Raw genomic sequence first — 12,318 nt, 5'->3', positions numbered from 1 at the left:
CGTGAGGTATTTCTATCTTGTGATGGCTCTTTCCTCGAGGACAGCAGCTATCATTTCAATCTGTTACGCACAGCTCTCATCTGACACTTTTGTTTATCGCTCCGCTGATTGTATCCGGTTGATCTATGCTGTTTTAACTTCAATTGACAGAGAACAGGGACACAAGCCCTGTCACTGTTTCTTCCTTCTCTCAGTGTTGCCTGACGTCAATTCAAAGCCAGAGCATCGTGTAACCGGATAACGTTCATTCTTCATGTTTTATGTAATGAAGTCTGCGCAGCTTGGCTTCATATATCCTCATATTAACTGTCCACCCTGCAGTGAGTTAAACATGCATGCAGCCCATGTAATCAGACTGTGGATGGGTGTGATTTGTGCACCGGGCTCACATATGGCCTTAATAAAGAGCCTGCAAATCTATCCATTGACATCACTGTTCTTGGAGTGTACACTAATTGTCCACAGTGACCTGAGCCTCGCCGCTGTCTTTGCTTAGATAAAGGATACCCTTAGTATTCTAATAAAGTGCTGTAGTAAAATGTACAAGACCCAAGTTCCCTTAAGGTGTAGATATAATATATGTGAATAATAAAAAGGCAAACTCAAACAAAGTGTTGAGTCAATGATGAAAGCAATGCTCGAGCAGCCCTGTTACATTCCTATATTCATGATGTTCTGCAGTGGAGCTGTAAAACTCATGGGATGCTTGTCACACCTGGAGGAATGCTTGAACGGTGTTGATTTTTACTATCACAATATCATCCGCCCTTCGTTATCTTTTACGATACGGCGACGCCGGATGCTGCCCTGACCTTACGTCAGACACAGTGCAGCGTGTTGAGGCTTTGTTCAGGTGTGCCAAGGTTCAGCCTAATGTTGATTTCACTATCTGCAGGAGGAGCTGAACTTTCCCCTCTACATTCGCGTTTATTTTGGGATAATCTGAGCACTGCAGTTGACCAACAGTGACTCCATACGGGGTCACTAATTACCCATCAGGCACATGGAAGCTGAGAATTAACTCATTGCAGAACTTGCTCCTGATAAAAAGTATTATAACAGGTACTTTTTATTTATAACGTGAGCACACGCTGTAGCTGAAGCTTCACACTCGTCTGGCAGGCAGGTGGAAAATATGTGAAAGTAAAAAAAAAAAAAAAACCACAAGCAGAGCCAAAAGCAATAGAAAAGACATGAGCAGCAGAGACACGGCACGAGCATGAAATGAAACAATATACGACCTCCAAAATTGTTTTTCTATAAAAGGTTTAAAGCAGGGATTGAAAAGACGACAGACTCATCTTCCCCACGTTCCTCTGGCAGACTGCTTCAAAGCACTGAGAGACGCAGCCTGCAGGAAACTGGTCCCGCTTCACTTTCAAGCCTAGATAGGAGGATTATTAGAAGGCCAATCAAAGACTGCTGAGCTACAGCAATCACAGGAAAAGTTAGATTTTCAAAGTGATGTCACTGAGATGGGGTCGTGAAAACGGCAAGAGGCCGAGGATCGGGCTTTGGGTGAAGCCGTAATGGAGCCGTTATTGGGTTGATCTAAAATGCATGCAGTGCAGACAGCACGCTGAAGGTTCTGATCAGAGGTGTCAAAGAAGTTCTAACAGTCAGGAAGAGGTTTTTAGTTGCGTGGCCACATTATCTCACTAATGTGGTGAGCTACAAAATGAGGTTCATACAAGATTTGCTGTGATTTATTTGTTTCAATGTGCTTTTAGTCGCATTTTATAAGAAAGTCTAAGCTGTTTTCATCCTCTCATACAAAAAACCTGAACAGGAGGAAAACATAGAAAGGAAAAGGCCAGTTCATGGTGAGACAGGGCTTCACTGACGCTGAGTGGTGAGTGTATATCCCACCACTCAAGGCCTTTCCCTGACAATGGCCTTATTACGTTGTATTTGACAAGTGGACAATAAAAGCATGAGCAGCGGTAAAGTATAATCACAGCGCTGGAGGCCCACATCCAGCCGTGCATGCATCGATAAAAGCTACCAGTTTAACTCCAGTAGAGTAATAAATCCAGTGAAATCCATGCTCCTCGTGTCTCATCTCCATCCTGCTTCCTGGAGTAATACAATTACAGACTTTCTTATAGACGATGTCAATGCAGGATTGTCTGCAGTGATTCCATGTGCTGCAAATTAAGGATCATTGCCGAGGCCGTAGTGACCAGAGTCACCTTTTATGGACTCCCACACCCCGATCTGGACTTTCAACGTCCGTGTGGTTCAGCTCCCGTCTCGATTTTATAGTCACCTCAGAGAAAATTGCTGTGCTCCGTGTTTGCTCCCAAAATAATGACCTGACAGGCTCATATTTGCCACACCTTTATTTTGAAAATGAAGCCCGTAGCCCGTACTTAAAGGCGCCCACATGGCAGTTCATCAGCTTGTGTTTACACCAGTGAGAAGTCACCTCTGTGGCAGGAACGCCTCGGCCAAAAAGTGAAAAGCTTTCTGTGTATTAATCACGGAAAAGTTGAATGAGCTCCAAGAAGATTTGCTGCGTTTGACACAAGTTTAACTTTTCTACTCTAAACTATTGTCTAATAAATTCTTGCAGCGGCTCACGTCTGATTATTAGATGATAAATAATAAGGCATCCCATAATACCCCTGCCTCCCATGTGGCCTGACCTCGCGAGGAGGAGCCTGAGCGGGAGGATTTGACACTCTGTTGCTATTGTTCGTCAGTCCAGTAATGTTGCTCGGGCAGTGGCCTGTTTTTTGTTTACCGCGTCTCTGTGGTATCTGGGGAGAGGGCGAGCGTAGACCCTCTCCAGCCTTGATTAATGATCTAAATGTTAGGTCTGCTCAGCGTCTTGCAGAAGTTCATGAGCCAAGAAATGAGCTTATGATCCACAAACAAGCCATGAATCCGTTTGTTTTGCTCACTGTTAGACTGTGTTTTCTGTGTTCGCCGTGCGGTGGAGAAAAAGTGTTATCTGGTTTGCTTTTGACGTGCTTGTGCACATTTCCTTTGCTGTTTTAGCTGTTAATTTCTTAAAGACAACCATTACCTCACCCACGAGGAAAGAGAGAACATTTCCTCCAAGTGCTATATTAAGACCTCCTCAAAGAACAAACAATTGTAAATACTCTGATACACAAGCTGTCCCATTGTCTGGTTTGTCTCTTTGCTTCCTGTCGTTCGATGACTTGGACAAATTAGCCAAAGGAATCGGCCGCAGGTGTTTGGTTTGTCCGTATTTCCTTGTGTGCTTTGGAATTACGTGGATCTTAGATGGAGCCGAAGAGCAACCGGCGGCGGATTTCAGATTGTTTGAAATAAACAGCTGAGGCAGAAGTGATGCCCTTTGTGCCAGGCTCTGGCAGACATTGTCCAACACCTCTCACATGTTTGGGCTTTGGGCCCGACTGCGGCTTTAATCCATAGCATGTGTACACACACTGCTCAGAGAGCCTGGAGCGCGTTAAGATGCATGATAGCCAAGGAGAGAAATTAAGAAGGCACAGCAGATAGCTCAGATGAATGAGCAGATGTGTGGAGCTTGGCATTTTTGCAAAGGTCTCGGTGATACTCAAGTTTCTGAGCTTCCGAAATCCTGAGTCGGCAATAACAAAACCTATTTTGGGGGTTATTGATGGCCTTGTAATCTAATCCAGTAAGGCAGCATGCACAATATCATCCTGACTGTAAGTAATCACACCTGCTGAATGATGTGCAAATACATAAATTAATATTGAAATTCTGGTCTGATAGCCGCTGATGTTAAGTGCAGATGTGCCAGTTGCACATAGTGTGTTTAACATGCATGTTAGACAACTGTTGGATCTGCATATGCTGATGATTAGCCTGAAACGTTTATCTTATTATCATGCTGTAAGGATTTTGTCAGCTGCAACAATGAGAGGACATTTGAGGACATCGCTCTGAACGGCGCTGAACGTTTCTCAGTGTTATTGACATTTTTTAGACTAAAAACAATTTAAAATATAGTCTGAAGTAGTTGCTTTATAGAAAATCATCAGCTTTACATTCCAGGTCCTCGTCGAGTGCCTTTGTAGGGTTTACAGATGCTCAGCAGTGCCAGAGCTCGAGTCAGTGGTGTTGCTCAGTAGATTGTTCCCTATAGGCTCCCAGCTATCTGCCAAATGTAATGACAGTGCTCCTCAGTATACTGCTCACAGCTCCAGGCTTAAAATACCCTCGCTGCACTCTGTCATGCTTCCCGAGGGGACTGCTGTGGCTCAGAGATCCCAACTCGGGGAATCTCTTCAGTGTTTGGAAATAGATTTGGTTTGCTGCGTTCACCGATATGCCGTTGTGTCGTGGAGGGTGAACTTAAACAACAGCATTTATCTGCGTCTCAAAATCTGAAATGGTTTTAATGGGCATCCAGGAGCCTTTACGCAGGGTCATGCAGGGGTTCACATGAGCGAGTGCACTTCTCAGAGAGTAGTCACCCATGTGATGGATCGCCTGAGGTTCGGCTCGCCAGAGGTTAGGCCTGACATTTCCATGCATATAGGCCAGCGTTTATTAAGGAGGTTAACAGCAACAAGATTAAAGGGATGTCAATAGATTCCTTGTGTAGGTTCAGGCTTCATAACAACGAGTAACAGCACGAGGGGCTTTCAGGAGAGATGCACTGGTTATGTTGCTTAGCTTTTCCTTTTGATTAATGAGAGATTTGTACTGTTTTTAGGCTATTAGGACCAAGCAGACCATTGTATTGTAGAAATAAGAATATGCCAGCTTTGTCGCTAATGTAAAGCTAATTTATTTAAGAAGGCACTTGAATAAGACTGACGTTGCATTTCTTGACTCTCTGCTCTGCTGAAAAAGCTATTATATATCCTGAAAATTGAATAAATTCTATATTTTGCCTGTTCTGTCAACTCATTTCTGGGGCTATCCAACATTTGATTTGAGCGTCTGCAGCATCATTCGTTTTCTCCTGTCTTTATTTGTGTGTTTGCTCGTGCTAACCTGTGGTAACTGACATCATCGTGCAACAGGATGCAGCAGACAGACAGACAGGATGTTTGCAAAGTGGTTAACTCAGTGTGGTGCAGCAGATCTACTTTTCATGATGTATTATTCCAGAGTTGTTATTATTATTCCAAACTTGTTTACCTTCTAGATTTTGACAACATATGTCATCATCATGCGAAGTGTTCTGCCTCCTCTTGAATGCACTGCTTGTTTTTCTTTCAGAGCTTGGTATGGCGCAGCGAAAGTTTGCCCAGTGCCTGGGAGAGTTTCAGTTTGAGTACATCGGAGACGCGAAGACAGACGATGAAAAATGTATTGGTAAGTATGGGTTTGCCTCCCCGCATGACGGAGACTAACCACTAGTTTTGTTACCCGCACGCAGACGAGCACTGTAAATGTTTGTTTTCAGTTCTTTTGCTAGCAGCAAATTAAGAGCAGGTTTAAGTGTGCACCTGTGGTGGGAACAGCTAATAATCATAAGGCATTGAGGCTGCATGAGCTTCTGCGCAGGACGGAGGCAGAAAGGCTGCATTTATCACCGTGTTTCATTTTCTCTTCTTCAGATGAGTCTTTGCAAGAGTTCTCCTCATTCCTCAGGAACCTTGAAGACCAAAGAGAGCTGATGGTGAGAACAACCAGTCAGAACCTGCTGGAAAGCCAAGGAAAATACCTCCGTGTGTGTGTGTGTGTGTGTGTGTGTGTGTGTGTGTGTGTGTGTGTGTGTGTGTGTGTGTGTGTTTGTCTGTCTGACTGGTGTGTTGCACTTGAATTACTTAACTTTGTATTCTTGCACTGTGTGCATTTCCAGCCAGCCCCTATTACTGCCCATATTTGGTACTTGCATCTATTAATGTCTGACTCTGTCATTCAGCAGAGATCCAGACCGGCACCCATAATATAATTTCCTCCGACATACAGTGCAGCACAAACACAGCACAGAGCAAACCAGTTTGCTAAGGGTGGATAAATCTTGATAGTGTTCAGACAGTTCATCCTGTTGTGCCTGTCTAAGGGTCACTGTCACAGCACCTGCCTGGGAGTGGCTGCAGAGAGGACAGGAGTGCATGCCCACATTATTACACCCAAGCTTTAAATACCAAGACAGATTCACGTAAGCTACTACAACAGGGTCCACGTAACAACACAGGCCATTACGACATGCCACCATAAAACTAGCTTCTGCATCCGCCGGTGTTGTTAAAGTTGCTCACTTATGAACCACAAAACTCACATATCTGACATGAATGTCATTACACAGTTACAGCCTTTTAAAGCCTGATTTTAATGGTGACAGTGGGCCATCAGCTGCGACCCTGAAGCGTCACAGGATGTGCTCTGCTGTGGTTTATTTTGCGACCTCTGTAAATGTTATGTAACAGATACACTTGTCAAACCTCCTCATTTGAAGGCTTCTTTTCTTTTAAGTGCTTGGCTTGATGGCCAGTGACAGTTTGGGGAAAATACTTTCCAAAAGAAATGCCTCTAAAACATTCCTCGCCTTTGAACAGGGATGCACAATTTAGTGCTTGCGGTATTCTATAAACAGCCATTGTCTTGTAATGTCTGTCTGTAGTGTTTGAGGTTAGGGAGTGGGCCCATCATCAGTAGCTGGCTGAGATGACTGTTTTAGCGCCTGGCTCAGACCATAATGGTAAACACGCTGCTCGGCACGGCGCTGCTCAGCAGAGTGAGATGACGTCACGGTGCATTTTAAGGAAAGGGAGGATGGGCATGCAAGCGCAGACACGTCCTGCAGCCAGCGGAGCAGAAGCACTGCAGGAATGAGGAAAGATTAACTTTATTAATGCATTATTGGAAGACGAGGATACTTTTAGAATAATGCTTATGTAATTTCGGTTATGTAATGTAGTATATCGAGGCCAGTAGGGCATCAATCAAAAGGCGGCACCCCTAGAGGCCTGGAAACTGTACACAGCTGCCAGTCTGGACCAGTCAGAAAACACTTACGACTGGAAAAAAGTTGTTGTCATGTGAAATGTGAATGAGTAATAATGAAGGCTTTGCTATGGCTTGTGTCTAGATGAGAAACATCACTGAAACCTTAATGAAACCGCTGGAGAAATTCAGGAAAGAGCAACTTGGTACCGTGAGGGTAACGTATGATGCTTTATTTCCTCTCCCCAGTATGTTTTGTGGCTCTCAGTAGATGTACAGGTGGATGCTGATAACATGAATTATACAACCCCGGTTCCAAAAAAAAATGTTGGGTGAAGTGGTGAAGTCGCTCCATCCTCCATCTGAGTCTTTCCAGGATGCCCCTTTCACACCCAACCATGGTCCTCTCACCTGTTACCAATGAGCCTGTTTACCTGTGGAATGTTCCAAACAGGTATTTTTGGAGCGTTCCACATCTTTCCCAGTCTTTGAAACGTGTCGCTGCATCAGACCAGAATAAGCAGATATTGAGAAAAATCCCTGAAGCTGATGAGGTAAAGCATGAAATATATTGCCCTCGTACTGTTTTCAATTGAGTCAAAAGGGATGAGCAAATGATCTCATTCTGTTTTATTTATGTTTTACGCGGCGTTCCAACTTTTTGGAATCGGGGTTGTGCTCCACACATGGCTTTGATTCCTTTGTCCCCAGCAGTAATACAGTATTCTGTTCTCCTCATGTGCTTCCGCTCCTTCCTCTGTACCTTCCTAAGGCGGAGAGAAAGAAGTATGAGAAAGAAACAGAGAAGTACTACAGCTCCCTGGAAAAGCTTCTGAACATGTCAGCAAAGAAGAAGGAGCCTCAGCTACAAGAGGTATTTATCCATCCCCCGAACTCTCCGACGGATCTGTAGCATGCAGAGGAGCAGCTCATAACGACAGCAGAACGGCTGGGGAGGGTATTTTGTTTAGTTTGAGAATCCCTGTTTTTGGTTTTTGCCTTCGGCGCCTTGGGGAAGAGCCTCGCTGCAAAGCCTGTTGGACCGTGTGACTTTCCACTGACGTGCCTCGCAGCAACAGTTTTCCTGGCTCGTTTGGAGAGGAAATGTGTTCTGACTCGTGCTGTACGACCAAGGTCAGACCTGGTTGCTGTACTATAGTTTGGGGAGCAATCCGTGCTGCAGTGCCACGACATGAAGATTTTAGCTGAAGAATTTAGCAGCCTCACACCAAACGCTGCCTTCTTGTCTTCAGGACGCCGTGCAGCCATGTAAGGCTTACCCATATGTCGTATACACCAACCAGAGAGGGCACTTCTAAGTGTTGACATTATGGCTGCAGGCTGTTCTGTTCTCTGCGGCACAAGGGTCCGTGCTACCAACACTGATCCCTATCAGACGTTGAACAAATAGACCCTGTGATTCAGCAGTCATGAACTTCATCGACACTGCATTAGTTGTTCATGAACTCAATGAACAGTAGTGTATGTTATGAAAAGCAAAATGTGAACTCTGATCTTACTCATTCTAAAGTCAATAAAAATCACTTAGCAATAGTTGACCCTGAGCAGGCAAAGCTATCAGCCATAAATCCTGCTGCAGTAAGAAGTTATATCACTTATTACGCCTAAAGATGCTTTGCAAATGTGTGCCAATCTTGGCTGTATCCTCCTAGATACATAGAGCAAATGTTGTATATCTATAATCTTTCGTGTATGCTGTGATTCTGGGATGGCACAGTGGAAGAAGAAGGAAAAAATGGCCCAGACTGAGTGGGCCTTTCTTCTTTTAACTTTTTGACGAGTGTGCATGTGTGTAAATACGCCCCCTGGATGCTCTGGTTCCCTCCCACAACCCAAAGACACGTGCATATTACTGTAGATGAACTGGCAGCCTTAAAGTGCCCATAGGTGTAGGTTGGAGTACACTATGTGTCTGTACATGTTAAGTTCAGTGTACCCAGGGAGCTGTGATAGGCTGCAGCCTGCACTATAGGACAAACAGGTATGAACAATGGACGGGAGGATGTTTTGTAGTTTGACTGCTGCTGGTTCAGGAGGTGAATCCCTCCTCTGGTGCACACACTTTAGTTTTGTTTAGCTTTATCTGAACCCAGATTGTCCATGTCGTGCAGAGTATGCAGCCCTCTGAGACATATCGATGAAGCTGATCAGAGTTTGATAGAGCACTAACCAACTTCTGTATCCCCTCTGTTAGAATGGCATAACAAGAAAAACCTCAAATTGCACTGCATCACTAAGATCATAAGGTTCCTCCTTCGCTTCCATGCGTTCGTCTGTCCCTGTAATCATCGCGGTGTGTGTTCTCCACCTCCACAGGCAGACATCCAGGTGGAAACCATGAGGCAGCATTTTCAGGAGGAGTCGCTGGACTATGTGTGCAAGCTGCAGGAGATCCAAGAGAGGAAGAAGTTTGAATGTGTGGAGCCGGTGAGTGGCTGACCTTACTGGCATGCAGGGTTTCCGTTGCCGGCCCACGTGTCCCGGAAGATTTCCATGTCCCGGACAAGTGGGAGAAATTCTGGTCAAATATTATTATTTTCTTTTTTTGTGAGCATGCAAGTGACTAATGGGGACAGAAACTTTTGAAATTGGTTAGTGATGCAATGTAATCTCTCCTGTACGTCTGCTAAAAGAGCTTATTTTTGCCACTGGCAGGCTCAGATTGTTATTCTAAGGGTTTGGTAACATTAGAGAAAGGATCAGACCTTTTTGTTAAAGAGTCAGATCCTTTTGTGTAAGCGGAAACCTCGCCAAAGCCACCAGACTCCATTTACAGAAACAGTGATTTTACAGTAAAACACACATTATTCAGGCTCCACCAATCACCACCAGCTCTGGTTGGACTCTGTATATGTTTAACTTCAGCAGATTTTCCAGGTTAAAAAAAAAAAAAAAAGAGTATTTACTTAATAACAGAAGCCCTGATAGCACGTCAGCACTGGCCTGGCTCATCTGTCACATCAGTAAAAGCATGAAGTTAAGTGTCCTTCTTACCTGAAACTGACTGAACAATAGCGTCACATTCAGACATGATGTTTTGTCACTTGCTGACTCTTTAGCTCAGCATCTCTGATCTGTTTCCTCCTGTGCTTTGATCTTTTTAGATGCTCGCCTTCTTTCAGACAGTCTTCACCTTTTACCACCAGGGCTTCGAGCTCGCCAAGGACTTCGACCATTACAAGCGAGCGCTGCAGATCAATATTCAGAATGTGAGAAATGTTCATGTTTCATTATTATATTTGTAATGTGGATGAGGATGATTCTAACGTGACTTCAGTTTCTTGTGTTTCTGTGTTCTGGTTCTACCCAGAGAATAGAAAAAGTCGACATTTTGACCACTAAAGGGCAGAAAAGCATGGACAAAACCTTGAGTTGCTACGGCTAACTGTTGGCAAATCATCTCTTACTCATCACAGCCTCTAAATCTAGAAACAGATCATCATGGTTTGCTAAGTCCAGTATTTCCTTGTGTTTTTGTCTGGATTTGGCCGCCAACTCCTGAGAAAAATCTGTTAACTTGTCAAACTTTATAACTTCCTGCCTCCATCAGTTTGGTTTCTCCTGCTCTGCAGTGCCGTCCAAGTCTCATCTCTGCTTCATTCTTAGTTTTACTACTTAACTATTCAGCTGATTTCAAGGAGATGAAAGGAAGGAAGCTCTTAAGTTCGGATTTCAGTCTTCCTACCTAATCGCTGAGTATCAGAACATGATTTCCTGAGTGCTTGCTTCCTCGTCCCCCTCCCAGACACGGAGTCGATTCGAGGGTACGCGGTCAGAGGTGTACGAGCTGATGAAGAGGATCCGGGAGGTGCCTCAAGAGTACAGACAGACCAGCCCTATCAGCTGTGAAGGCTACCTCTACGTTCAGGAAAAGCGTAAGACCTTTATATAGCTCACATGTATTTTAATACGGGGCGTCATGTCCATTCATAACACACACGGTGGCGAGGAAGCGTAGTAAGTCAAGAATGCACGACAGACTCATCAAAAACACAGTCCAGTGTCCATGGCTCCACTCGCCAACGCACACTCTCACTGTGGACGTCTTCCCTGAATGTCTGCGTGACACGTGCGCCTTGTTTCTCCAGGGCCACCTCCCTTTGGTTCCAGCTGGGTCAAACGCTACTGCACGTTCGTCAAAGAGCAGAAGATCCTGCACATGGTGACATTCGACCACAGATCTGGTGGGAAGATTGTGAGTAGTCACAGAACAGATGCAGGAGCGGTTTATTAGTCGGATTAGAATGACACTGGTTATAACGGGGGGTATTTTTATGATTCTGTACAGTGAAGTTTTTTTGTTCCTTCAGGGTGAGACTGAGTCCGTCACGCTCAAATCCTGCCTCCGCAAAACGACAGACATGTTGGACAGGAGGTTCTGTTTAGAACTCGACATAACAGATCGGTACGTCACTCACTTCATTTGAATTTTTTCTCCTTTAACACAGTGCAGAATATTCCCATGTGCCTTTTCCAGTGCAGCCACAGAGCACGGAGATTATCTGCTGTGATGCTCCACATTAACAGTTTACTGATCTTAGCTCCACACTGATTACAGTTTAGCTCGTTGCTCTTTGTGTTTTGGATTGCGGAGGGCAGAGCAGCAGGATTTGTCTTGGAGTTCTGCCCTCACACACTCAGCTGGGAGGATTTGTCACACCCTGCCGTGCCCTCTTGTAATAGATATCTCATTTTGTCACACAACTTAACTCTGCCCTGCCCCTTTTCTGTCGTATTAATAGATGAGCAATACCCCAGATTTAGTATGGAAATTCGAGTCCACACATCCACTCTGATCGGGATGAGTAACTTGATATCCATCTGGTCCTGCGTGATTGTAGGTCTCGCACAGCAGCTGGGATGACTAACAGGGCTCGTATTTGTTGGATACTGCAAATCCAAAGTTCAAGTGCTCGCTATGGAAGCGCACATTTGATGTTTTATATTGCCTCTGATGTTGCCTTACTGTACTTTTGCTCTGAGTTTTTGCCTGATGCTGATGCGGTGTGGCTCTCTCCCAGGCCAGGGACGGTGGTAACAGTACAGGCTCTGTCAGAGGATGACCACAAGTTCTGGATGCAGGCCATGGGTGGGAAGGAACCTGTGAGTCAGCCGCCTGCCTACGCTATGTCATCATCTACCACTCACACTTTGCTCATGTAGCCCCACTGTATCCCATTTAACTGCCATCTTTTAGTTTAGTTTAATATGCTTCCATGTACCTGCGTTTCACTGTGCAGTAGACTTTGTTATGATGTTTGAGGGTTTTTTGTTTTTTTAATAGATTGGACACTATCTTGGGAGGACTTACTCTAAAGAAAGAGGAAGTAAGTCATGCAGCTGTACCAGACTTTGTATCTGTGAAAGAGTATCATTAAGTTTCTCGAGCTCAGCGCTTCACCACGTCTGAAGGTTTCTTTGTCTTTTCCG

At 44.7% G+C, this 12,318-nt stretch overlaps 1 protein-coding gene across 3 annotated transcripts in view; it reads left to right on the top strand.

The window, feature by feature from the left end:
- Positions 1-12,318, top strand: part of arhgap10 (Rho GTPase activating protein 10) — a 44,316-nt gene that overhangs the window by 6,127 nt on the left and 25,871 nt on the right. For 2 of the 3 annotated variants that reach the window (XM_076729515.1, XM_076729513.1), the window contains exons 2-12: positions 5,194-5,289; positions 5,535-5,596; positions 7,013-7,084; positions 7,640-7,741; positions 9,205-9,315; positions 9,993-10,097; positions 10,634-10,763; positions 10,977-11,083; positions 11,199-11,293; positions 11,910-11,991; positions 12,173-12,215. In XM_076729515.1, the coding sequence (XP_076585630.1) occupies positions 5,194-5,289; positions 5,535-5,596; positions 7,013-7,084; positions 7,640-7,741; positions 9,205-9,315; positions 9,993-10,097; positions 10,634-10,763; positions 10,977-11,083; positions 11,199-11,293; positions 11,910-11,991; positions 12,173-12,215 (1,005 nt within the window). Of the gene's footprint in view, positions 1-5,193; positions 5,290-5,534; positions 5,597-7,012; positions 7,085-7,204; positions 7,422-7,639; positions 7,742-9,204; positions 9,316-9,992; positions 10,098-10,633; positions 10,764-10,976; positions 11,084-11,198; positions 11,294-11,909; positions 11,992-12,172; positions 12,216-12,318 lie in introns of those variants that run through there. The other variant, XM_076729514.1, reaches the window with a different exon arrangement.

This window comes from Chaetodon auriga, chromosome 4 (genome assembly GCF_051107435.1).
Source record: "Chaetodon auriga isolate fChaAug3 chromosome 4, fChaAug3.hap1, whole genome shotgun sequence".
Lineage (NCBI taxonomy): Eukaryota > Metazoa > Chordata > Actinopteri > Chaetodontiformes > Chaetodontidae > Chaetodon > Chaetodon auriga.
This window is presented reverse-complemented; position numbering and strand designations above follow the sequence as displayed.